The 27,763-nt window shown below is 46.6% G+C and overlaps 1 protein-coding gene across 16 annotated transcripts in view; it reads left to right on the top strand.

The window, feature by feature from the left end:
• Positions 1-27,763, top strand: part of PTPRT (protein tyrosine phosphatase receptor type T) — a 1,082,577-nt gene that overhangs the window by 349,318 nt on the left and 705,496 nt on the right. For 14 of the 16 annotated variants that reach the window (XM_058685649.1, XM_058685643.1, XM_058685647.1 and 11 more), the window contains exons 3-4: positions 14,676-14,947; positions 21,441-21,522. In XM_058685649.1, coding sequence (XP_058541632.1) covers positions 14,676-14,947; positions 21,441-21,522 — 354 coding nt within the window. The remainder of the gene's footprint in view (positions 1-14,675; positions 14,948-21,440; positions 21,523-27,763) is intronic. The other 2 variants (XM_058685651.1, XM_058685650.1) reach the window with 1 other exon arrangement.

Genomic DNA, 27,763 nt, shown 5'->3' with positions numbered 1-27,763 from the left:
GCAGAAAGAGAGAATCCCAAGCAGGCTCCATGCTGTCAGTGCAGAGGCCGTCGTGGGGCTGGATCCCATGAACTGTGAGATCATGACCTGAGCTGAAATTGAGAGTTGGACACTAAACTGACTGAGCAGCCCAGGTGCCCGAAAAAGTACCTCTCAAATGCACGTGTATATCAGCATCACCTGGGGGCTTGTGAAACCGCCACAGCCTGGCTGGGCCCCACTCCAGAACTTCTTCAGAAGGTCTCTGGTGGGGCCTGAGAATTTGCTTTTTTGTCAGGTTCCCAGGTGGTGCTGATGTAGCTAGTTCGGGAACCACATCTTGCAGAACCACTGGCAGCAAGAGATGCTCCTTGGGGTAAACTGCAAAGAGGCTTCCTGGTGCCTCTTGGAGTCACCCATGTATGGAGAGTGACCCTGGGACCTCCCTTTTCCTGCAGGTTTGTAGGGCCACCTGTCTGCCTCTCTGTTGCAGTCAGACATCGACAAGAGGGCCCAGGGTGCTGCCACTGATGCGGGTCATGACGGTCGATGTTTACATAGATCTCACCGTGTGCCAGGCACCGTTCTAAGCACTTACCTTATGTAAGCTCCTTGGATTCTCATTACAAACCTGTGGGGCAGGTGCCATTATTACCATCACCACTTTCATTTTATGGCTCAGAGAGTTTAAGCAACTTTTCCAGGGTCACATAGCTGGTAGCTGAGAGAGCTGGGACTTGATAGGGCAATCAGAACCCAGAGTCTGTGTTCTTATCCTACAGTATTCCACTGTCCCTGCAGAAGAAAGGAGGCAAGAAATGACCCTAGTGGTGTTGGCCAAGTTACTTGGACTCTCTTTGCCCTCGTTGTTACCTCAGGAAAGGAAATAGCTTTTCCCATTTCAGATGAAAGAGATACCTTTACATTAAAGAAAAAAAAAAGCTGTCAGGATTAATTGGGTAACAGCTGTCAAGTTCTTGTATCTCCTTAGAGGATGGGGAAAGAGGAAGAATAATTATTATGCTATTTCTATGCAGACCCTAGTACATTTGGGGGAGTCAGTAAGTGTCTAATGATATTCTCGGTAATTGGCAATGATTGAAGGGGGGGTTTCAGAGGAGAGACCTTGCTGAGGTTAGGCAGCAGAGAGAGCCTTCCTGTCTGATGGTCAGTGGCTAGAGTCTTCCTCCTTTTGAGAGAGGTGGGAGCCTGTGGCCCAGGGTAGGAGGGGACCCCTGCAGGCGGGTTGGCACCATTGCCTGCCCTGGAGGGGTGGGGGAGGCACTACTTGTCTGGACCAAGTTTATGGACCCTGGGCAGTCACAGACCCAGTAAGACCAGTGTGACCCATGAATCAGCTGTATCTGTTTCATTTAGAAACTTGTCAGAAGTGCACATTCTTTTTTTTTTTCAACGTTTTTTTTTTTTTTTTTTTTTTAAATTTATTTTTGGGACAGAGAGAGACATAGCATGAACGGGGGAGGGGCAGAGAGAGAGGGAGACACAGAATCGGAAACAGGCTCCAGGCTCTGAGCCATCAGCCCAGAGCCTGACGCGGGGCTCGAACTCACAGACCGCGAGATCGTGACCTGGCTGAAGTCGGACACTTAACCGACTGCGCCACCCAGGCGCCCCTAGAAGTGCACATTCTTAGCCACCACAAACCTACTGGGGGTGGGATCCAGCAGGCTTTCAATAGCTTTACTCCTAGTGCAGTCACCTTTTGGCTGTGTGACTTTGGGCAAGTCACTGTGAACCTCTCTGTATATCAAGTTCTTTGTCTATAAAACAAGGGTGAGAGGCTAGACAGGTGGTCTGTAAGGTACCTGGTCTGTATCTCCAATTCCTTCTCTTCGTTCTACAGGTTAGAGACTGTCTTTGTCTTGCTTCTTGGCTTTGAAACAAGCTATTGCTTCTGCAGGGAACGTTCTTGCCACTCCCTCTCTATGTGTCTGGCTCCTGAGTAACCCTGAGCCTCAGTGTAAACTTTATTTGCTCCAGAGAGTTGCTTGTTTTTTTTTTTTTTTTTTTAATACCTCCTCCCCTTAAATGGAGTCTGAGTTAGTGATCTGTCCACGTATACACCCTGTCATCGAACTCCTCACCCCCCACCCCTGACACTGCCTCTTACATGTCTGTAATGTGGACAGGGGCAAAAACTCATGCTGACTGCTGTTTCTCTGGAGTGTCGGACACATAGTGGGTGCATAAGTAATATCTGAGGGTAGAACCAATTTCATCCAATTTTTTATTTAAAAAATATTTTTTATGTGTATTTACTTTTGAGAGAGAGAGAGGGCACAAGCAGGGGAGGAGCGGGGGGGGGGGGGGTGGAGGGTGGAGGGAGAGAGCCACAGGATCCAAAGCAGGCTCCAGGCTCTGAGCTGTCAGCACAGAGTCCGTCGCAGGGCTTGAACTCGTGAACCGCAAGATCATGATTTGAGGTGAAGTAGGATGCTTAACTGACTGAGCCACCCAGGTGCCCCTCATTCAATTTCTAAAAATCTTGGTTCTAGCAGAGTTTGTGAGGAAACCAGTGGAGGGGTTAGCCTTCATGCATGGATCCAGGTAGGGGAAACTGAGGCTAGAGATATGAGCAAGTTGACTTCGGGATACCCTGGCAGGGAGAACAAGTGGAGAAAGTAAGCCCCAGTGATGGAGGATTTGAGGGGAGGATGCTGTGGAATTGGGGTGCGGACAACGTCTGTGTACGTCTCTGTGGGACAGAAGGGCCCATCTGATACCGGCATTAGATAGCGTGATACCCTTACCACAGACAACCACGGTCTGGTCTTCCAGTAAAGAGCAAAATAACGTGATGGCGTCTAGCCAGCCCTCACGGCGAGGAATCTACCCTGGCATCACCGGGGCAGACATTTTGCAGGGCTCGTAGGAGCTCTTAACCTTCATTTGTTGTATTTATTTATCACAGACAAGGTTAAGGACGACCTCTCTGAGAAGTAGGTGGACACTGTCTCCAGAAACAAAGCTCAAAACCATACACCTTCCCCACTGTTGACCTTGCCACTCAGTGGGCACGTGAGCAGGTTGCTGTCAGGGTCGGACCCACTTGTGACAGGGGAGATAAAAGTGTCAGGTGAGGGGAAGGTGGGCTTGAATGCTTCGTGTTTCTTCAAGCCCTGGTATTTTAAAGCCTGGGAAATAATAGCAGTGACCCAATTTAGTAACGCGAAGCCAAGACAGCACTATTTTAACAGGCTTAGTCATCTCTTCGCTTTGCTTTTTTTTCCCCCCTCCATTTCCATTTGTGTCTTTTCCCATTGCAAATATACGAGGTAATAATCCCGTATTTTCCATGGAGCGTGGCAAACATACTATATATAAGACACAGTTGAACATTCTGTGAGTGTAATTGGAGCATAAATGTAACTAATCAAAATATTATCATGCCAATGGATATGTGAAGACTTTGGAGATTTAAAAAAATATATATATATTTTAGTTCCATGTCATTTCAATTTAAGAGATTTAGAGCTGCAGAAGCAAAGGACTCAGCCCAATGAATGTCAGGAACAATTTGGGGTCTGACAGTGTTACAGGCAGCACTGTTGTTCTCTTTACTCTTAATATGGCAGCAGCCTGACAACTGATTTCCTTTTTGTTCTTTCCTCCCACTTTCTGGCCTCTTCGTGCCTGTGCCTGCTCCTAGGGCAAGGCTGGCTAACCCTGGGGAGTGTGAGATCCCTCCTTGCACCAAACGTAACACACCTGCTTGTGTGGAGCCTAAGAGCTGAAGGATGGGTAGGGTTTCCTTTGTTTGAGTCTTGGCTCTGCTACTCACTGTGTGGCTTTAGAAAAGGTACCTGATCTCTCTGTGCCCCAGTGTTTTCATTTGTATGGAAAGGGTAACAGAAGCAACTACTGACAAGGCTGCAATTAGAGTTGAATGCGCACGAGTAAAATGGGAGAGTTTGTGTTTGCTGCTGTTGCTGTTTGGTAGCAGGTGTGTCTGAGGGAAGGGAATTGCTGTGGGAACAGAAAAATCACTGTGTTTCTTTATAGAAACAAGACCCGAGGAAAAGGGCCTTTCCTCCTTCAACCCCACTCTAGAAGGAGCCTAAAATCCAAGCCAGTCCTGGCTCCTTGCCCACCTACATCTAGCGACTGTAAAACTTGTGGGGGAGGGGAACAGACTCTGCCCGCACACCCCTGTTCCAGGTGAAGAAATGGAGAGAAAATTCTTGGCTCCCAGAGGCACCGTGTGACTAAAACAGTTGCACAGGAAGGGGTGGGAATCTGAAGGGAGAATGGCGTTATATGCCCTTCAGTTCTGTCTTTACCTTGCTCAAAGAGTTGTGATACTTCCCACATCAAAAAGCAACGAGAACAGAGCCTGTGTCTCACCCTTCCTGTAAACAGAGTTCTCACTGGGTCATGGCATTGGGTTCCATTGTCTTCCCTACAGTAACGTTTATTTTTCCTGCCGCCATGTTGAGCTATGCTGAGATGTTGGGGGAGGAGAGATGTGAGGTTGTCAAAGGGGGTAGCCCGGGTCCTGGGGTGCCCCATAGTGTTTTACATAGGCCTGTCCTCATCACAAGATTATGGTAAGGTCTAGAAGGGGAATGTTGGGTGGGGGTTTTGTTTTTGTTTGGGGAGTGAAGGGATGAGAAGTAATTAAGGGGGTTGTGCATGGCTGGGATTTTATTCTGCTTTGTTGCCATGTCTTTGTCCTGTCCTCCCCTCTCTCCCTGCTCAGTGTTGTTTTCCCCACCTGTATTTCTCCTGCTTTACCACCTCTGTCTCCCACTCCTTGTGCCCCTCCTCCCTCATCTTCCTGGCTGTGTAGTCACTACTCACGTGCTTCCTTCTTCCTTTCCTTCTGCCTCCTCTCCCTCCCTTCCTACTCTTTTCTCTCCCTCTTACCCTCTGCTTTCATCATTTCCTCAGGAATGGGGAAGGAATGCAGGCAGCCCAGGTACCTGGTCTTTGGGGAGAGAGGCCCATGGATAGACCCCTTTCAGCAGTGCCTTCAAATCCACTCGACTGGGCTTAATTCTGTTTTTAAACGACATCATCCATACCTACATGGGTTATCAGATAGCTGTTTCTTGGAAAATTGCCTTAACAAATTTGCATATGAAATGCTTAAACCCTAACTTCTTGGTCTGAACGAATGATTGCAGAAATAGTTATTACTTGTTCACACAAATTGACTCTGGCAAAATGTTCACAATGCTCACTTCCTTTGAAACTTCAGGAGGTTATTTTCTTTGTTTTAAATAGATATTATGTATCCATTAAGCTGTAATTAATCCCTCCTCCCCATTTTCGGGTATATTAGAAAAGAAGCAAGTTTCTTTCCCCCCTTTTTTTTGACACCTGATAATTAGATTGCTTTCATTGATAATATGGATGATGTTGAATGCTGTGTTTGCTATTTTGGCTATTTTAAATTGTTATGTTTATGATTGGCTTGATCATTAGTTTTCATGATGCTGTTGGTAGAACTATACTTCTCTTCCATGTATCTTTCCTTACTTTATGGTGTATTTGTGTCTTTTGACATTTTGGTGCCCCCTGCCCTTTATATTGTGACCAGATAGCTAAACTTGAACATTCTGGACTTCTAAATGAAGCCTTGTCCAGAAAGATGTGATAGAGCCAAGTATAGGGCCAACAATGCGGGAATAAACATCCTCTGGGCATTAGTGAAATCCACTGAGAGAAGGTGACATTTAAGTGGTTTAGTAAAGGACCATAGCTGGGCTGGGCTGTGTGCGTTTCAGGAACAACACCCCCTGAGCAAAAACCCAGAAGCAGGGAAGTCTGCAGTGTGTGTTAGTTTCTTATTGTTGCTGTAACAAATCACCTCAAATTTAGTGGCTAAAAATAACACAGAGGTGGGTTTTTTTTGTTGTTTGTTTTTCTCTAGTTGAGGTGATCAGAAGTCCTAAGTGGGTTGCCCCGGGCTAAAGGTGTCTGTAGGGCTGTGTTCCTCCCTGGAGGCCCTAGGGGACAATATATTGTCTAGTTCTTGGGGACGGTGCGGGGGGGCTTCTGCATTTCTTGGTTCCTGGCTCTTCCATCTTCAATGCCAACAGCATAGCACCTTCAAATCCCTCTCTGATTCTGCCTTTTCTGTCTCTCTTGTCCAGAATTATCTGCCCCTGTCTTAGGGTCATCTGATTGGCAATCTTAATTTCATCTGAAATTTTAATTCCCCTTTGCTATGTAAGGTAACATTTTCACAGGTTCTGGAGACCAGAATATGGCTGCTCTTTTCCTCACCACGGAGTGGATGTGGGCTGTGTAGGCAAACGATTTTCTGTCTCTTCCTCAGTGTTCCTTGCTTTAAAACAGGGATAGCATGGTACCACTTCATTGGGATGCCCAAAGATGCTAAGAGAAGTGCCTGGGACATACTAAGTTCTCAATGAACATTTAGTAATGTTAAACATAAATTGCACTGGGCACACGGACATCTGCTACTGGCTGTCTATTATGAAATTAGCATTATTGAGTCAGGTCCAGTTTTTCTTTTCTTTTCTTTTCTTTTTTTTTTTTTTTATAACATTTATTCACTTTTTAAGAGACCCAGAGAGACAGTGTGAGTGGGGGAAGGACAGAGAGAGAGAGAGAGGGAGACACAGAATCCAATGCAGGCTCCAGGCTCTGAGCTGTCAGCGCAGAGCCCGACACAGGGCTTGAACTCATGAACCCTGAGATCATGACCTGAGCCTAAGTTGGATTTAGGAGCCGACCTGGAGCTCAGTTGGCTTAACCGACTGAGCCACCCAGGCGCCCCCAGTTTTGAAAAACTGTGTACTGAAAACAGACAAAAAAGTTTGACAGGGAGCTTTCATTTTCCCATTTTCTCGATGAGAACATTGAGGCCCAGTGAGTTTTCATGACTTGCTCAAAGTCACACGACTAAGAAACAGCAGAAGTGGGACTGAAACCCAGCACGTGCTTCATGTCACCACAGCTGCCTTGGCTCCGGGCAGCATTTGGGTCCCTGCTGCCATCCTTTCCCTTCACGTAGATGCTGGCGCTGGAAGCTGGCGGGGCCACCTGTCTGCAGGGACAGCTCTGAGCTCTCGGAGCCCCAGGCCCTCAGCTGCCAGTCGCCTGAGCACACTCATGTAATCTTAATGAACAATGTGCAAAGCCATTAAAAACTCAATTAGGGCTTTCTTTTTACTGCCGACGTGAGGAAATGCAATCCTGAGGTGCTCATGTGTAAACACAATAGCCGCCATCTGCTATGGAGAAGCCTTTTGCCTCCAAAAAGGGGATCTGTGTTGCAGACACATCAATAACGGGGCGCGTATCAAGGCATTATTATGCACGAAGGGGAAAAATGCAAAATTTATGGCCAGCCGGAGAGTACTTCCTGGTTTAATTCCACAATTTTCGGTGCTATGTATAATAACTATGAGGAAACTAATGCTGTTTTATGTTCCTTATCACGTCAGTAGATTTTGGGGGGGGGGGGAAGGGAAAAGAATATATTTACAGTCTTCCCTTTCTTGTTTCTGACTGATCTTGGCGTAATGACTGGCTCATTTTTGATCTCCGGGAAACTGACAGCCCTGGGATGATATTAATTAAGCCAACCTGTTGATCAAAGGGGGCCCCCACTGAGCTGCTGGTAGAGGAGGGTTTTCGGTCCTTAACAGTCTCTAAAACGGCAGGCCTGGGCTCAACTCAGATATGGCTTCCTTCCTTTGTGGAGGATGTGGTCAGAGCTCTGTAAGGTGGGCTATGAGGTGTTTTTAGGGCTCTTCCCAAAGACACTATGCTTGCATTGCTGAATATTCTGGCTTCCAGTCCCTGTGCCTTTGCACATGCTGTTCCCTCTCTTTGAAATGCCTTCCCCAATTACCATCAGGCACACATCCACGAAAGGGAAACTGACGGGGAAAGAGAAGAGGCCCATATAGACCTTATGTGGGGATGTAAGCTCTCTGCCTTCTGGGATCTCTTCACACATAATGTGGCTGAGGATATTCCTGGGGAAGGGGTGCCGGGAGAGAAAAAACTGAGCCTTGTGCCATGAGGATGTGAGAATACTCAGGTGCATCCTGCGGACTGGAGGAAGCCTGTTGGCAGGGATTGACCGCAGGGCTGCTGTGCAGGAGAAAATCCATCCCAGGGGATGATGCCAAAGTGGAATTAAGGGGGTAGTGCTGCTGGGTGAGCCTCACCCTGTTTGTTGGAGGAGGAGGGGGGGACCATGTAAGTTTGCAGAAGAAGCTATCTCTTGAACCTTACTGACTTTGGAGCTTAAGCATCTCTTTCGTGGGTCCCCGGAGAGTGTGCCTCAGCTGAGACACTGCAAGGACCTGCCCAATCCTTGAGCCGAGGACTATTCAAGAGAGCTGTGCCAAAAGTGTGGGGTGGGGGGGGGGGAGGACAAGGGGATTGGCATCATTAATTTAGTCAGCAGTGAGCACCTGCCTTGAGGACTTGGAGAAATACACAGGGGAGGATTGCAAGGAGCTGGGGTTTGTTCAGGTACATTCAGGGCGTAAAGCTGGCCAGATTCCACTACCAGGGTTCAGAGTGCACTCACGGGCTGACGAAGTTTCACATTCTTCACACTTGGGCTCTGCATAGCCCACTACTAGAAGACACCCCAGCTCCCCTCGCTGAGTTCATCACCCTTCTCTCTGCATTATTACCACGTCTCTGCCCTGCTCCAGAGCTGTCCTTCTAGATACGTGAGGGTAGGTTTCCTGGGAAAGAGGGCATCTGGTCTTTTCTGTTCCCGTAGAGGAAGGTAGGCTGTGTTTCAAAATGGGGTAGTTACCCAAATGTAGGAAGGGAGTTTGGATATTGGGTGGCCAAACCACAGGGAAAGTTTCTCCAGCTCATCAGTCTGATTGACCTGGAGGAGGTAACCATGCAGGGCTGGTATCTTAGGAGCAGTGTATGACCATGATGTTCATACTGGCCAGCAGCCCTGATGAGTCTCCACTGCTAAGGATGGACCTTCCCTGGTTATAGCCCCAAACCTTTTTCTTTTTTGTCCAAATTGGGAGCCAAATGATAAGACCTTGTGTTTTACTTTTTACATCATACTTCCTTACTAATTGATGACAGGGTCCACTAGTGCAAGGAATCTTCTATACTCACACCAGAGAGCTCAGATTCCCCCCAGGATACCTGCCCATTACACAATGTACGCCGGCTGGCTCCAAATGGGTCTGTCGTCCTGTGTCTCTGGTTCACTGGCTTGGGAATACATATGTGTTCATGTTAATGTAAAATGATGACAAAAAAATGGTCCTCCAAAGATGACCATGTCCTAATCCCTGGAACCTGTGCCTGTGTTACCTTTCTGGGCAAAAGAGATTTGCAGATGTGTTTAAGATACTTAAATGGAGAGATTATTCTGCGTTGTCTGGGTATACCCAGTGTGTGAGAGTTCTTATAAGAGGGAGGCAGGAGCATCAAAATCAGAAACAGGAGAGGTGACAGTGGAGCTTGAGGTTGGAGTGATGTCCTTTGGAGATGAAGGGGCCAGGAGCCAGGGAGTGTAGTCTAAACGTGGGACAAGACAAGGAAACAGATTATCATCTGAAGTTCCTAGAATGAAAGAAGCCTCCCTACACTTTGATTTTAGACTTCTGGCCTTCAGAACCATAAAAGAATAAATTTGTGTTCAATTAAGCTATGGAGTTTATGGTAATTAGTTACAGCAGCCATAGGACACTAAACCAGGATCTGAGTCTATTGTCCCCTGGTGTTCCACCTACTTGACCATTGGGCCTCTGTCCTCATAAGGCTGCCCCTGGTCATGAGTTTAAGATCAGTTGCACTGGGTTCTTCTGTTGCCAAGCTTCTTTCTGGGCTCCTCAGGGACACCCACTGTTGCGGCTGTGGGTGCCTCCCCCCCAAAGTGGTGCAGACTCCTTCCCTCCTGCTGGGTCTGCCACCTGCTGATGCTGACTTTTCACCATCCCCTTCTGTCACTTGGACCCCAGAGCAGCACTGCTCATTCCTCCAGTTTCACCAAGACCTTCATGAGCAGGACTCCATCCTGCTATACCTTACTGGTCTGTGTACCTTCCCTTCTTTGCCAATAGGCTGGGTGGGGTGGGCAGCCATCATTTTTTTTTCCTAATATATATTTTTCAATATGCTTGTCTGTTTCTGTGAGCCTTGCACCTTGCACACCTTTCTGTCTAGTCTAAAGGCTGGGGCATGCATATCAAGTCCTCAAAATAGACATGAGGGGCCAGGGTGGTAGTGGTACCATGACCTTGACCAGACTCACATCCAGCTTACCTTAATGAAGATCCAGGATATTTCTTGCTTTTTTAAGAATTCGTTCTCAGAGTCGATTCTTTTTCTTTTCTTTTTTCTTTGTGCCTCTGTTGACACTAGGATACCGCTTTCTGTGATGTCCCCACTTTGTGTGTCATCCTATCCCCTTAAACAAAGGGACTTGTGGAAAGTAAGGGTTCTATGGAGGTGCCAAAACAATAATGCTAGCTGTGGAAATAAACTTCAAAATTTCGATGCCTTAATAACCCAATAACAGTTTATTCCTTGTTTTCTTAAAGCCAAAATGAGTGTTTCTAATAGGTGGGTAGCCTTCCTGATGGTCATGGTCATTCAGGGAACCAGGCTCCTTTTACCGTGTTCCATTTCTCGTGGAATCCTCTGAATCCTATGCTTTCAGCTAGCTGGTGGATGGGAGAGACAAGGGAGAGGTGATTCTCACACCTCATTGTGCATACAGATCACCTGTGGATCTTGATAAAATGCAGGTTTGGATTTAGAAGGCCTGGTGTGGGGCCTGAGATTCTGTATTTTTTTTAATGTTTATTTATTTTTGATAGCCACAGAGTGCGAGCAGGGGAGGGGCAAAGAGAGGGGGAGCGAGAGGGAGACACAGAATCTGAAGCAGATTCCAGGCTCTGAGCTGTCAGCACAGAGCCCAACATGTGAACCATGAGATCATGACCTCAGCTGAAGTTGGACACTTAACCTACTGAGCCACCCAGGTGGCCCAAGATTCTGCATTTCTTACAAACTCGCAGGTGATGGTGATGCTGTGGGTTGACGGACCATCCTTTGGGGGACAAGCTAATGGAGGGTGGGGCAGTGGAAGTAGGGTTGGGGGGAGGGAGGTGGCTTTTACGAACCAAGCCTCCATGTGCCAAGTGGCACACTTCCATACTTGGGCCCCATTGGCTAGAACCCAGTTGTGTGGCCCCACCAATCTCTAAAAAGGAGGCTGGGGGATGCAGTCCAGCTCTGTGCCCAGGGCAAAGAGGACAGGTGTGTTAACGAACCAGGAATCTCTCCAAATGGAGGGTAGATAGAAGGCAAACACTTTCAGCACCTCTGCCTTGTGGGAGGTGGAGCCTCGTCTATCTGCAGTTATGGGGACAGCAGGATAGAGAGAAGCTCTAGGGTCATGGAGGTGGATGTATGTTACGTGGCTCTGCCTCTTCCATGAGCTTGCTCACCACCGGAGCTGGGATGAAGAAGTAGAAGCCTGAGCTGGTGAAAGGGAAATGCTTCCGACTCTTTCTGCTGCGGATTATATGCATCCCGGTGTGGATTGGCAGGACAGGAGCTGAAATGCCCACAGGGGTGCTATGGGATTCTTAGTGGAGAGAGCCAGGCACTGCTTGCTTCATAGGCTGCCGTCCCTACACATAGCTGTGCCACAGCTCTGTGGCAGGTGCAGTCTGCTTCATGGGGCTTGTGAGGCATCACTCATCTATCCCTGGGAAACCTTCTGGAACCCTGTGGCATGTAGGTCAACAAATACAGGCATGTTTGCTAGCTCAGTCTTCTTTCTGTGCTCAGTTTCCCCCTTGCCATGGTTCTTTCTTTGCTGCCTCACTGGGGAGGTTGTGATAATTAGAGATAATACATCTGCCAAGGGACATCTCTTCCTCCACTTACCCTGTGTTAGCACCAGGCCGTAAACAAGGAGACTTGATTCTCTTGGAAACATGGAGGGGTTGGGGAGACGTGGTCTCTGTGCTACTTTCAGTGGCTCCTGTCCCATGAGGCAGGGAGTTTTCTGATTGGTGGGATAGTGAAAGTCTGATAGCTCTAGGTTCCTGTTTCTCTGTCTTAGTCACCTTGCTTCTTGTTGGCTCATTTTCGGGATAGGCCTTCCCATTGACCCTAAGTGGCCATCTCTCCAGGATAGCTCCAGGCTTAGGGATCTGGGTGGAGTCAGAAGGAGGGAGTCCACGACCATCCACCTGCTTTGTGTGCTCGTCAGAGAAGATAATGCAGAAGCCTGATTTGGCCTCAAGTCCAAGTTACTTTCTCTAATCCAGTTTTGTGAATAATAGGAATTTTGAACTCTATCTGTCCTGTGTGAAATTAAGTTTCTTTTTTGTTTTCTTTTGAGAGAGAGAGAGAGTGAGAGCAAGCGCAAGAGGGGGAAGGGCGGAGAGAGGAAGAATTCCAAGTATGCTCTGTGCCATCAGCACAGAGCCCAATGTGGGGCTTGAACTGACAAACGTGAGATCATGACCTGAGCCAAAATCAAGAGCCAGACGCCCAACCAACTGAGCCACCCAGGCATCCCTGTCCCATGTCTATTTTTAAATTCATGCAGAATCCAAGGAGTATGGGCTTTGAATGCCTGGTACCCCCTAGAATCCCAATGAGCAACAGTGCCTAGTACTTATTAGCTGGCAGCTCCAATCTTCTGGGTTTTACGGTGCATGAATAAGGCTGCTTCCTAAAGTGGCTTACCTCAGTTGGGAATAAGCAGTCTTAAAGTTTCATTCTGAATTGAAGATTTTAGTGGTTAAAATGAGATTTCAAAGCAACAATGTTTTTCTAGGTAGGAGTCTTCGTCCCAGAATCCCGAGTTGATCTCCTGTGTTTTATGATGTAGTTTATTTCATAGCATCATGGGACTTTAAGTCACAGAGTTCAGCCCTAGCAGTTGATGGTGAAATTTCCTTAGACATCTCTTCACCTGTCCAGGCTCTGTTTAGCCACCTGTAGTGGCCAGGAACTATGTCTCCAGGGCCTTTGTTAGAAGGCCCTTTAAATGGAAATTTGCCTCCTGTGGTTTCTTTCATAGATCTGCCTCTCTAGCACCTTTATCAATTAGCAATTGCCACAGTAATGCTGCCCAGCAAAAGAAGAGGAAACTCAGCGGCAAACAGCAGTGAGCATTTACTCTCACACTCATGGGTCTGAGCATTGATTGTGGACTGGCAGATCTGGGTTGGGGTATTGACTGTGTGGCTGTGCTTCTAGCCACGGTGTGGGGATGGCTTGGTTCTTCAGTGCTGGCTGAGCTCGGTTCTTGACCCCCACATGTCAGTTCTTAATCCTCAGCTGAAAGAGGCAGCAGCTAGCTGGGGCAGTCTTCTCCTGAAAGACAGTGATCGTGCAAGAGGGCGAGTGTAGCTAGGCATATGCACACTTCAAGCCTCTGCCTGATTTAGTGTGTTGACATCCTGTTGACCAAAGCAGGTGCGGCCCAAAGTCAAGGGTGAGGTTATGGCCTCTGCCTCTTCTGGGAGGCCCAGGACATGAATCCAGGGTGGGTTGAAGAACTATAGAAACAACCATTTAATCTGTCAAAGCAACTCTAAAGACGCTCCCTTCCTTTCTGTGGGCAGTCATCCTGCCTAATGCTTGAAAACAGTAGTCATGTCTTCTGCACAGAGTAAGAGTGTAAGTGTGGAGTTGGAGAGAATCTGGGTCTCCTCCATCCTTCCCTGTCTGAGGGCCTGGGGCAAGTCATTCAGTCTTTAAATAGAATGAAAATCCTCTACTTCCCAGGCTCATTCTGAAAATTAAATTGAATAACATATTAAAAAGACACCAGGCATCACATTGGTACTCCTGAAATGCTTAGGAATTATTACTTACCCTCTATTCCAGGCTGGACATCTTCTAGTTGTCTCTCACTTTCTTTGGGGTCTTCCTTGCTTAACTGAATATTCTATGTTTTATATGTCCTTCTGGGATACTTAGAATCATTCCTCGTGCTGAATGCAGTGTGAAGGGGTAGTTGTCAATTATTCCTTGAACTGCATGCAAGGGTACAAGCGGAATATGTTGGAAGGACACTTCTTACATTGGAGACGTTTTGCATCCATCGAGACAGCCTGAGCTTGCATGAGGTTGCATTTCACATTTTGCACTTAGAGTTTGCACAGGTAGCTGTGTTCCTGGGGTTTTGTTCCATGTTTCCTTTGTGACCTGCTGCATGTGATGTTTCTTCTATAAATTTATATAGACTGTCTACTTTGTAGAAATATTCATACGTGTTGCCATCTCTCGCTTTTAAAAAAAATGTTTTTTGAGAGAGTGAGAGCAGCGAGCATGCATGCACGTGCAGGGGAGGAGCACAGAGAAAGGGAGAGGTAGAATCCCAGGCAGGCTCCATGCTGTCCGCGCAGAACCTGATGTGAGGCTCAGTCTCACAAACCCTGAGATTGTGATGCGAAACCAAGAGTTGGACACTCGACCAGCTGAGCCACGAGGTGCCCCCATGTTGCCATCTCTTAATTTTTAAACTGCCTTGTTCAGTAGGTTTTCTAAATTCCCAGTTACGGAAGATGATACTCAGGTTGAAAGATAGGATATGGCTTCCTCAGGATCAATCAGAAGCTCCTAGAGTGACTTGATTTCTGGCCATTAGGTTTGTGGGTATGACTGATTATCAGAAGGATTTTCTTTTTCTCTCTTTGTCTCTACCTCCCACCCCCTTTGTGGGTCTCCAGGATCCTTCATGATGGTGAACAGCTCTGGGAGGGCCTCTGGCCAGAAGGCCCACCTTCTCCTGCCGACCCTGAAGGAGAATGACACCCACTGTATCGATTTCCATTACTACTTCTCCAGCCGTGATAGGTCCAGCCCAGGAGCCTTGAATGTCTATGTGAAGGTGAACGGCGGCCCCCAGGGGAACCCTGTCTGGAACGTGTCTGGGGTTGTCACCGAGGGCTGGGTGAAGGCAGAACTTGCCATCAGCACCTTCTGGCCACATTTCTACCAGGTATGGCATTTCATGGTTTGAGTTTTTAAAAAGTAATCGTATATATCTCTTGCCCTACCTAGAGTTGTTAGGCCAAGAAAGGACTTGCTTTACTCATTTGTGCAACTTGTATTTACTGAGCCTCTTCTAGCAAGGCCCTGCAGGTGCAGAGACGATCCAGCGTGGCCCCTGCCTCCCTGGAAATCATGCTCAGGAAGAGGAGACTAATACATAAATAAGCAGTTACTGTAGTGTGGGACACAGTGGGCTCTCCGGGATGCTGAGGGAACAGAGACAGTGAAGTCTTTTATAAAGTAACTGCTTAAAGAGACCTGATGAGGGACATTCTGTTATTATCCCTATTTTATGGATGAAAAAATTGAGGTTCTGAGAGATGAGATAACTAGTCAAAAGATCACCCCTGAGGAATAGAGCATTTGGGGGAAAAGCAATTAGGAAGGCTTTCAGGCGGAGGTGGCAGCTAGGCTAAGTCTTGAAGGATGAATCAATAATTATTGAAAAAGGAAGGGAAAGGCATTTGAGTTGTCAGGGATGGTGCTTGCCAGGGGCTGGAGGAGCGAGTGAGAGAGTTTTGCAGAGTTTGGAAACTCTCCCTTGTTTCAGGGTAGGTCGCAAAGGAAATACACAGGGAGCTAAGCTTGCAGAAGAGAGTTGGTCGTGGATGGCTTTGAATGCCAGGCCAAGGAGATTAAGTGTAATCTCTAGAGCAGTGCCACTCAAACTGTTGCAAGAGACCTTTTTTTTCTTCTCAATTCACTGTGGCCCCGTGCTTTCATGACTAGTAAAAATGTCACAGCAGTGCCACAGTGCTGCAATAGTTTCTAAACACCTCTCCCACTTGCCCTATTTACCTCACTGCGGGCCGAGAATGCATGGGGCGTAGGCTGGCGTCAGTCTGCAGAGCGTGCCTGGGGGAGCACAGCTCTGGGTCCGCTTGGCCTGGGACTCTTGAAAGCTTTTCTTTTTTTAAAACAACTGTATGCATTTAGGTACAATTTACATATCCTAGAATTTACCCACTGAAGTGTGCAATCCAGTGATTTTTAGTAAATCTAAGTTGTGCAGTCATCACCATAAACCAGTTTTAGAACATTTTCATCACCCCCGTAAATCCCTTCTGCCTATTTGCAGTTATCCCCATGCCTACTCTTGAAAGGTTTTAAGTAAGAAAGTGACATAGTCAAATCAGCATTTTGGAGAAATTTCTGTAGAGTCTGAAGCAGAAAATGGCCCCGAGGCTGGCAAGGTTAGTGGCTGGGAGCTCCTCAGGCATCCTTCAGTTCAACATCTATGGTATGTAGTCCCTTCAGATAGACTGTGCAGGCAGCCGCAAACAATATGGAAATGAGTGGAAGGATGTAGCTGTGTTCCAGTAAAACTTTATGTCTAAAAACAAGTGGTGGGCCAGATTGGACCTCCAGGCCATGGTTTGCTGAACCTTGATGCAGGTGATAAAGCTGAGGTTTAGAGATGGATACTGAAGTCCAAGGGCACACAGCAGATCATTGGAAAAGTCGGGACCTGAATCTTGATGCCCAGGCCCAAGACTACCCCCTGTATAACTGAGTATAAAGTAAGTGTGTCTGTAAGTCCACAGATACCCCCAGTGAGGCCTTAGGACTCCAATTGGAAAACCTCTACGTAGGGCCTGATGTTAAATGGATTATAGGGTAGGGCCACAGATGCAAGTATAATGAGCAGGAAAAGTGACCCAGGTGAGGACAGTGCCACTCTTGGCGATGCTCTTCGATGGGATACAGAGAGGGAAAAGGACATTTCTTGGATACCCTCTTTGTCCCAGCCCTGTGGTAAGCATATTGCCTCTAATTTATCTGTGTAGTAACTCCCTGTGTTGGGAAGGAGCAAGACTTGTGTTCTAGAGTAGGGCATATTATTGGTAAACTGAGGTTCCTATAATCCTGCGTAGGTCCTCTGGCTCCAAGCTCAGTTTCTTGCTTTTGGGGGAAAAAGCCCATTATGAGAATCTTCCACTCCCTAGCTGTGTAATGTTGGATGTATCCTGTCATCATTCCGAATCACTTGCTTTCATTTGTAAACTGGAGAGGGAAATCGGGTACAATGGAGGGTTCTTCTGTGCATTGAATGAGATTGCATCTATATAAAATGACATGTCAGGCTTGCAGTAGCCGTCAGTAATTATTGGAGGGAAGGGGGAAGAACAGAGGGGAGAACAGAAAAAGAGGAAGGGGGAACGATTTCTTCTTTGAAGAAATGGCCACTGTGGTTGAGTTCTGCTCTGTAAGCTCTGTACATCCCTGTGATAGGCAGCTTCATCTGGGAGAATTTTCTCATTTCCAACTTGTCGGCTACTACAGCATCATTACGTTACATTATATCCTCTGCTGTGAGCTTTGTGGTGAGAAGGCCACTAATGCACCAAAAGCAACAGTTTAGAACAGACACGTCTCCCCCACCACCTCAGACATGCATGTGCGCGCATGTACGCGTGCACACGCGCACACACACACACACACACACACACACACACACCCACTAATAGTCCCATGGCCATACACACACACAGGGGCACACACAGGTGCACATACACCTGCATGCTCCCAGATTCAGCACCCACACATACATCCAGGGGAGAGAAGGGGAGATCTATCAAGAGATTCAAAGATACTTGCAAAGCGGATTTTAAAATTAATCGGACCCTAAGCTCCTGTCCTGCATGTATGATTCTGTGGACTAAATACAATTTTAGTTTTTAGCAGTGCTGGGACTCAGATCCTGATGGCTTGTGTATTCATTTATTAAAGTCGTATTTCATAGTTGCAAAATTGACTTTTAGCTCTGTAATAAACAGAGAAATTTCATCTTTCCTATTAGTGGGCTCTGTGGCACCAGCGTTTCAGCAGGGCCCGGGGTGAACTCCCCCCCCCCCACCCCCCCGCTTCCTAGCCCCACACCTGCCTCCTCTCAGGAGCTGGGGCTTATTAAAACTGCCTAAGCTACACTTTAAATCTCTGCCCCTTTGCAGGAGATATTAACTCTATTTTATGTTTTTAATGATTCTAAACTGTTCTATCCCAAGATTTAAAAAAAATGAGAACTTTTTATCAATTACCTGCTCACTGTGTTTTCTATCACCAGCCTAGGTGAAGTGGTCTTTTATTCATTGCTTATAATTGCTATGTAGACTCGTGAAATCTAGGACCTGCCTGGCTTGGATTCAACTGGACTTGAAGTCCAGTCTCTTTCTCAGGGATCTGTCACTCTCTAGGATTAGCAACTTCATGCACAGTTCAAGGGGGTGCGTCTCACAGAGGGGGCTGCTCTCACCCACCATTCACACTCTACCCCATCTCCTCTCTCCCACCTCCCCTTCTCTGCTGGGCAGCAGATCCTACTCCTCATCTTAGCCAGGCCTCCTGGGGCTGGTGTGGGCGAGAGGCCCTCTTGATTTCACCCTAAAGAATCCCTCTCCATGAAGATATATGTGGTCTTCTTCCTGTGAGGGGAGCTGGTAGCCAACATTTTTCTCTCTCATCTTTGGATAAAATGTTTGCAGCCCCTTGAAACTCTTGCTGTGCAGATTCTGTGCTCAAGGACCACCAAAAGGGAGGATAAAATGCCAGCTCCCTTAAACCATGTCCTGACATCTCCTCCCCCTCCCCTAACATGCACACAACCTGCGTTTTGGAGAGGTTGAGGATGATTCATCCCTGAGCCTCTCCTGGGAGATGATTTGCTGGCTTTTCCACAGCTTATGCATGGAGAGATGTTTATGCCTTTCCATATAAACCCCAGGAGGTCTTTAAGGTTTTAGGGGCTGGGGCATGTGTAGTTGACCTTAGGTCCACATAGTGGCCTTAAGATTGAAGAATGTCCTGCAAAGAAGGTGGGTTTCCCGGCCTGAGCCTTGGGCTGCATCTCTGCCCCTCGGGGTCCCTGCTCCCTTACACTGACATGGAGTATTGCTAGGTGTTGGTAAGCCTCCTTCTGCCTGTCTTCCACCCCACTCTCCCTGCCTGCTATAAACAGACAGCACCAAAGTAGCCTTTACAATTCTTTACTCACCTTAGTGCCAGCCTCATCGAGAGTGTTCAGGGGACCTGCCTCAGCAGTTGAGTCCAGGTAGGCCTTGGAGGGTTCAGCATGGACCTTCTTATCTTTCCTTTCCCTTCCAGCACTATTTCTGATATATCCAGTCTTGTATCTGTGTTGTTGACTCTTTAATCCCCAGACACCAAAGGTGTCTATCTCATGACAGCTTGCATGATTTTTATTAAAAAAAAAATTGTGATTCTGGAATGGCATGCTAAAGACACATGCTCTGGGCTCCTTCATGTTTGTGAGCATTTTCCTCTGAGTGATTTGGCAGTGACAGAGAGAGGACTTTCCCAGTTCTTTCTTGGGAAGCGCTTTATTCTCAGCTGTATCCAGAGTCTGCCCTTTGGTATAAATACACTATGGACCTAGCTCTAATGTCTTGTGAGTCTGGAGCCTTTATCAATGAGTTGCTGGGCTGCCATGGTCCTTTTCTCTATGCTTCTGTGCTTTCTCCCAACCACCCTTCCCTAACTCCCTTGGTTCCTGCAGCCACATGTGCCTCTATTTCCATGTAACTCCACATGGACCCAAAGTCCAGCTTCCACCATTTTTTGCCAGTCATGACTTACACCAAAGAGTCTGTTGAGAGAATGAACTTCAGTGGAAACTTGGGGTCGTGGCTACAGGGGACAGTCACATCAGGGAGTCTATTAGCTTCCTCCTCTCCCCAAACCTGCCACCATTCCCTCACATTCCCTCTTTTCTTTCCATCCCTGTCTCAAGAGTAAGAACAACAATAGTAGCATTTACCACTATCTTACCATGTATGTTGCAAGCAATTTATAATTATTAACTCATTTAATGGAAAACGAGAACGTTCTTTCCCTTGTTTATTATGGAATATTTTTCTTCTATTTTTGAGAAACCCAAATCTCACCTTTACAAAAAAACCCAAATCTCATGCTTTACAAAAAAAAAAATTCTCAAGAATTCTGATGAATGAAAGATTCTCTCTTTCATTATAGAATTCTTATTTCTGCAGAAGAAGGGAGAGATAACACTGAACTAATTAATGTATGTTTCACTATCACACACCCATTCTCCCATGACTTGTATTCATTGTATTCATTCATGGAACATGTGTTAATAATTAGGATAGCCCAAGGTCACATGCTTAGTAAGTGGTGTAGCCAAAACTGCAACCCAGGCATTCTGATCGAGAGCTCAAGCATTATACTGTCTTCCTTCTTAAGATAAAGATGGGACACTATCTACTGAATTTGGCAACTATGAGGTTGTTGGTATTTGCCATGAGAGCAGTTCTGGGGAAAGTGTTGGGGGGAAAAGTCCAGATTATAGTGGGAGGGGGGAGTTTTGCTGTGGGAAGTAAGGAAGTGTTGAGAGTGAGTGTTGATGAAACTACTGAGAATCCCAAATGTGATAGTAACACAGCTGGACTGTGCTAAAGCAGATCCTGCTGCCAGAGGGTAGCTTTTAAAGAATATGAGAAGCCCGAACATTTATACCTATGGCTGAAGCTGATGGGAGATAAAGACCATTGGAATTAGGGAGGTCAAGGGCATTAATCACAGTGCCCACATAGTCACATCTTCTAGGTGAAGTTAGTGGGTGACAAGGACAGCTGTTAACTGAGTTGTAAAATTTCCACTGAAATACACAGTTTGGGTGAGAGTCAGAATGGAGAATTCAAAGAACTTGTTGCCCTTGAATTCCTGGATACCAACAGTTGTGTATGGGGCTTATCTTCAAGAGGTATTATTAAGAAATTGAGATTGAGGAGAGAGACCAACCAAGAAACAGACTCTTAAGTGCAGAGAGCAAACTAATGGTGACCAGAGGGCAGGTGGGTGGGGGGAGGGGAGAAATAGGGGCTGAGGATTAGGGAGTGCACTTGTGATGAACACCAGGTATTTTGTGGAAGTGCTGAATTGCTATATTGGACACCTGAAACTGTATGTTAACTGTATTGGAATTAAAATTAAAAAAAAAACAACTCAGATGGAATATATTCCTGGGGGATGTAGAATCAAATCAGGGTAGACCCTCCTTGGTTTATGGTAGCTTCTAAGGTAAGCTCCTGTCACAGTTCATAAGAAAGTTTGGGATATTAGGAAGTAATTCTTCTCTGTGTTTCACTTGAAACAACAATGAAAAAGGTGCAGATTGAGGTTTCAAGCCATGTTTGGGTTGTTTTTCTGCATTCAAGCGTTATTTCTGAAATCCGTTAAAAATGTTCCGTGTGGCTGATTCTTCTTTGGCTGGTCATTAGAATGTGGCCTTTTTACCTTGTTTTGGAAATCCGAGGCAATTGGCAGGGTAGCGTGCTAGAGTAATGTAGTGCCTCTTTGAGAGGCTGTCATGGGAAGCTGAAAGAGAAGGTTTGGGGGCTGAGCGGCTTCCTATAATGCCTACAACCACTTCTGCAAAATTGACTCTTCCCCCATGTGTGTTGCAGGTGATATTTGAATCCGTCTCTTTGAAGGGTCATCCTGGCTACATCGCTGTGGACGAGGTCCGGGTCCTTGCTCATCCATGCAGTAAGTCTGTTCCCTCCTCCTCACAGCCTTGCTCCATGCCGGACTGGGGAGCTTGGAGGCTGTAGTCCCCGCACCGCCATTCATTCAGCTCACAACCATTTCTCACCCTCCTTTTTAATCCTTCAGAAATGCTTACATACTCAATGCAATCAGTCCTGAATAAATTCGTCATTTTGCTGGCCTGTTCAACAGGCAGTACCTACAGGAAATTTGCAGAGAGTGGCAAAACATCTTCGTTTGAATCTCTCCCCGTCATTAAGGGAGTCTAAAGTCCTGATTGTTTATTAGTGGGATTCAGACCACTGAAGTGGAAGAATTAGAAGGCTTTGGATAGAATCTTGTGCAATTGTCTTAAAAAAAAAAAAAAAACACCACCAAAACACTGGGCAAATTAGCCACTGCTCACTCACAGGGAAAAGTACCCCAAAGCTATTAATTCTTTAAAAGTAATTTTAGATACACTCATCAGCTCTGTGTAGATGTAGGGAGAGATTTCTCATGTGGTTAGTACTTCTGGTACAGTATCAGGAGTCCTCAAAGGCATACTGCTCCTTCTGTGCCCATCCACTTTCCCCTTGAAGCTCCTTTTGTTGTATTTAGGCTGAGATTTCTGGATGTGTTTGTGCAAAGAACTGTGGTTCCCAGTTTCGCAAAATCCCAGAGGCAGTTGGTGGCATCATATCTGGTGACATTTGGCTGGGGGGGACTGTAATCAGAGGGATACACATGGGGATTAGGGTACCTCCGAGGAGGGCTAGCTGGGGTAGCAGCCGTTCTGCATGTTGGAGATTCCCATTAATTTATTGGCGGCTGTCTGGTTCCAGGTATCTCCTGGAGGGCCCTCTCTACTCCCTCGTCTTTGCCCCTGGTTGTTACAGGGCCTTTCAATCCTTTCATTTTGGGGCTGTTTTCAGTTCAGCCCCATCCATGTTGCTTTAATTGAAATGACACTTTCCACTTCTGCAATGAATTGTTAGCACCTTGAACATCACTTCCTTCCCCAGCACTAGAATGCCATTGTTGGACTCATTGCTTAGAGCACCTTCTTTGGAAGAATTTGGGACAAGTTCCAAAGGGTTTTGGCAAGACAGTCTTTGGGATAATTGTATTTTGTGTCTGTGCAAGAGAGCCCCTCTTCCCCTAAATCAGCCAGCCTCTCAGTGCTGAGATCCTACTGGGTTATTCATTGCTCTGGTCTAAACTTCCTATCCTTTGAGTTACTTCCTGGGTCTTTGGGATTTCAGTCATGCCTGCTGACCCAGACCTCACATGAAGAAGTCCCCCTAGCCACGCAGTGTTTATATAGTAGATACTCGGTTAATCCCCTCACCTGGATTAAGCCTTCCCCTCCCTGGCCTTCTGGGAATCAGCTGCCCATTAAAGAATGATCTTTGACCTCAGACTGGACAGCTGTGTCAGGAGATGCCTGCCCTCCCTGCGGTCTCCTTAATGCCACACACCCAGTTCTGCACAGCTCTCCCAGTTTTGAGGTAGTCTCTCTGTGAGACCAGGTTAGTTTCCCCAAGCCCTGTGCACATCCCATCATCGTCGGGGACCCTCACCTCTGCTGCAGCCTGCCACACCCCTGCTTCTTACTCAGCGCTTGATGTTTGCACTCTGTCTTTCTTTGGCTCTTCCCAGGAGAATCCAGTCTGGCTTTCTCATAAGGGATCCCAGATCTCTCCACTCGAGCTGGAGTTTTCCCCTCTGCTGTCACCCCACCTGATACCTGTCCCTTGTTCCAGTCTTAGCTCTGCCCCTTGATTCCAAGCGCTGTCCATGGTCTGCTATGAAAGCCAAATGCTCCCTTCTCTCTGAGAAATCTCCATGGGAGAGGGTTGTCTGGAGGGTGTTTGATGCTCCCCACCCTAAAGTCTCATGCCCCCCCCTTTGGAATTCTCCCCCTCCTTGGGGATGCTCCTGAATTTAGGATTCTCCTGACAGCCTCGTATTCCTCCTGCTGAGGAATGTGGATTGCGTGGTTATGGAATTGCTGAGAGCCAGTTACCCAGCAAATGGGCCATGGGATATAACTCAGAAAGACGTGACTCTGGCTGTGTTCCTTTGTAATGTGAGTGCAACACGGAATTCAGCCTTGATGCTTAGGCACCTTAAGCTTAAACTTCCCAGAAGTCAAAATGTGAGGACACTGCAATAGTGTCTGGAATTGGAAAAATTCCACTTAATTATATGTACAAATACTGGCAGTGCATATAGTCCTCAGGGGTCTATCCATAGCTCCTGAGTTGTGTGGAGGTGAACGGTACCTCGCAAAGGCCCCTGGTTAAGTTCTCTGCTCAGTCTACGTCTACTCCAGCTTTTTATTTACACTTCCTTTCAGTAAGTAAATTATTTGTGCATTAGCTATGTGTCAGGAGTTTGTGCTGGACACAGGGGATACTTAAATGATCAAGTTGGTTAGATCCTTGTCTCCGTGGTGTTAACTTAGCAGACTTGCATAGGGAGGAAAGCTACTAAATAAGTAATCTTAAATAGTAATGAATATAATTTCAGATAGTGATAGTGCTGGGAATATAATAAATGTGAGTGGCTGGCATGAGGGGGGAGTCCTTAGAGTCTAAGGGGCAGGGGAGGTGTCTATGCACATGTGGTCTGAGCTGAGATGGGAGTCCCCTGTGTAGTAATCTAGGGAGTGGGGGGCATGCCAGGCATTGGAAGCAGTAAGTGCACATGTCCTGCACTGGGAATCTGCAGGTGCTGCCAGAACACCGAGAGTGTAGGGAGCGTAGGTGTGGATGGAAGTGGGAGGGAGGCTGAGGCCTGACCACTCAAGCCCCTGAGAGTCCTGATGAGGTTAGGTTTTAATCTAAGAGCAAAAAGGAGCCAGTGGAGGGATTTATCCTAGGGATTGATTTGATCTAAGTGTTACAAGATCACTTTGGCTGCTCTGTGGAGAACAAGTTGAAGGGGAGTAGAGAAGTGAGGAGACCTATCAGGGGGAAAGTTCTGGAATCACGGAAGACGTGGTAATGGCCCGGACCAGGCTGGTGGAGAGATGTCCATTCATCATGCAGCATATGCTTCCTGAGTGTATACTCCAGGACAGGCACTGCGCTGGGTGGATGGGAGTAACTCTCTGCCCTTCCACTGGGACTGAAAACACTGGAAATGAAATCGGCAATTATGTGATCTACAACAGAGTGTAAATTAGTTTGCTAAGGCTCCCATACAAAACCCCACAGTCTAGGGGGGGCTTAAAAAGCAGAAATTTATTTGCCCGCAGTTCTGAGATGGAGATAGCGGGGTTGGTTACTCCTGAGGCCTCTCTCCTTTGCTAGCTGTGTTCTCACATGGGCTTTCCTTTGTGCACACATGCTGGTGATACATCTCAGTGTGTCCAGATTTTCTCTGCTTATCGGGACACCGGATAGATTAGATTAAGGTCTGCCCTAGAAGCCCCATCTCCAAATACGGTCACAGTCTGAGGTGTTGAGCAGTAGGGCTTCAACATAGAATTTGAGGGAGGAGGGGCGCCTGGGTGGCTCAGTCAGTTGAGCATCTGGCTTCTGATTTCAGCTCGGGTCATCATCTCATGCTTTATGAGTTCAAGCCCCATTATCTGTGCTGTTAGTGCAGACCTTACTTGGGATTCTCTCTCTCCCTGTTTCTCTGCCCCTCTCTGGCTCATGTGCGTGTTCTCTCATTCATTCTCTCTCTCAAAATAAATAAATAAATAAAGAATTTGGGAGGCGGAGGAGACACAATTTACCCCATAACAGATGGTCACCAGTGCTGTGAAGAAACAGGGAGAGAGGTGGACGGATCAGAGATACATTTAGGAGGTAGAGTCAGCTGGTCCCATTTGATAGATTAGTTCGGGAGGCAGAGGCATCAGAAACGGTGCACTCCTGGATTTCCAGCTTACGCAACTGGCTGGTGCAGGCTAGGCTGGGGTAGGTCTATCAAAGGTGGAGCCTGAGTGATGCTTTCCAGTGTTCCCACCATGCACGCGTCCTTGGGGGCTGCTCATGGGATCATGAGTCACGCAGACTGCTAGAGGCTTCTGAACTGTCCTTTGGGTTGACAGTGCTTCTTTCCCTCTGAAGCTTTCATATTAATGCATTTATGACTTTGCTTACGGTTGTTAAAATTTTAACTATATGGGGAAATATACATTCTCCCCAGGCCTTGTCATTCTCCACTTCTGTCCTCCAAAACATTTTTTCTATTAACATCAGGTCAGTGCTTATCAATAGGCGATTCCATGAAATATTCCAAAAGTTCCAAGGGGTTAGTGCCTGATTTGCAATTGTAGTCTCGATCGATCTGAGCTGAAGTTATGAGTTTGAATGATTGCCTCGCAGCTTCCAAAACAGTGACCAACACAGAGGCGTAATACTCAAAGGAAATTATTTTCTCTTACAAACTGGAACCTCTCGTCTATATTTTATAGCCCATTTAACATTTTTGTGTTATTATAAAAGTGTTTTAGCCATAGTCCCCCTCTGCTGTCATTTCTCAGCGTTAGCCCTTAGCAGGGTGGCCACCGCACTGGCAACCACATATAATAAATGTCAGCACAGTTTTCCACCGGGTTTCTAAGTTTCTTGCTCCCAAGTTGACTTCTGGAATATTTTAGACTTTTTTTTCCTTCTCATCACAACCTTCTGGGGCCATGTCACTGAGCCCGTGGAGTGTCTGTACCACATTTCTAATGTGTGTACTGCTCTTTCTCCTCAATTGCGTGGCTTCCTACTGAGGACCGTCAGGCTTAAAGAGCGAGAGAAAGGGCACAATAATATGTCTTTGGATGTTGCACTGACATCTGCAGGAGTTTAAATGTCACCAGCATCAAGGCATTTTGCCCCAAATGCATAGCTAGTTTTCTGTTAACCCCATTCAGCAGGATCCCACTTTGGGGTTGCTGGGTCTCAGTGGGGAGTGAGGGTGGACTGTTTAAAACCACAAGCTGGAGGCCGACCTGGGCCCCAAGGACAAATGTGTTTGGTAAGTTGAAGCTGGCAGGATAAATTCTTTCTCAGAGCTGTAGATGGTGGGGGGGATAACAGTTGAGAGAGCATAGGCCTCAGAAGTGGACTGTGGTCAGGGGAGAGAGGGGGTGGAGAAGAGGGGTTAGAGAGGCCAGGAGCTCAGAGAAGTGGACTGAACAGGTCCCCAACATGAGGAGGATCCCTAGAGAGAGACTTTTGTTGTGAGGTGGGGATGAGGCCCCGGGCTCAGAGAGCAGACACCAGAGTAAGGGCATGTAGAGAGAGCGCTAAGCAGGGAGGAGGGTGTTCTCCATAAGCTCCTGTGTCAGGAACCTTGATTGGCGACTAGCAGTCATGTGATCTGCAGCATGCTGCCTGCATTCATGGGGCCAGACAAAGGCAGAACCGGCCAGTGGGAATGATTCTGGATGACTTAACTGGAGCCTTATAACAGAGACCACACCCAGAGGAGCAGGCCTGCAGATGTGTTTTGTTAGGTCTGCAGGGTGTTTGAATGCAATTCATATATGTGTGTGTGTGTGTGTGTGTGTGTGTGTATAAATATACACATATATATGAATATCTAATATATTATATTAGATTATATACATATATATGAATATCTAATATATTAGATTATATACATATATATGAATATCTAATATATTAGATTATATACATATATATGAATATCTAATATATTAGATTATATACATATATATGAATATCTAATATATTATATTACATTATATATATATATTAGAGCATATATATATGTGTGTGTGTGTGTGTGTGTGTATATATATGTTTTAGAGAGAGCACAAGCTAGGGAGAAGGGGAGAGAGAGAGAGAGAGAATATCTCAAGCAGGCTCCATGCTGAGTATGGGTTGCCTTGCCATGGGGATAGATCTCACAACTGTGAGATCATGACCTGAGCTGAAATCAAGGGTCAGATGCTTAACTGACTGAGCCACCCAGGTGCCCCCAAAATTCAGTCAAGATTTTAGAATGAGAGAGGTCACATAACACCTGGATTTCTTACTTGGGTTGACAAACTGGACACTTGGCTGTTGTCAGCCAAGTACTCTGGAATGGCCTTCATCTGCTGGATTTAAGTAACAGCTGCCTCCTTTTAAGGGGTCGTGGAGCTTTATCCATTTTCCTTAGTCCCCTCCACTCCTTATTGCCTCCTTAGTGCTGAGGCTGATGTCAGATACCCATTATTATTGTGTGTGTAACGTTGTTGTTCTTACGTAGAGAGAAATCTTTACTCAAGTCTCTGTCAAAA

Source organism: Neofelis nebulosa, chromosome 9, assembly GCF_028018385.1.
Source record: "Neofelis nebulosa isolate mNeoNeb1 chromosome 9, mNeoNeb1.pri, whole genome shotgun sequence".
NCBI classification, from domain to species: domain Eukaryota; kingdom Metazoa; phylum Chordata; class Mammalia; order Carnivora; family Felidae; genus Neofelis; species Neofelis nebulosa.
The sequence above is the reverse complement of the archived record's forward strand: the minus strand, read 5'-3'. Positions and strand labels throughout refer to the sequence as shown.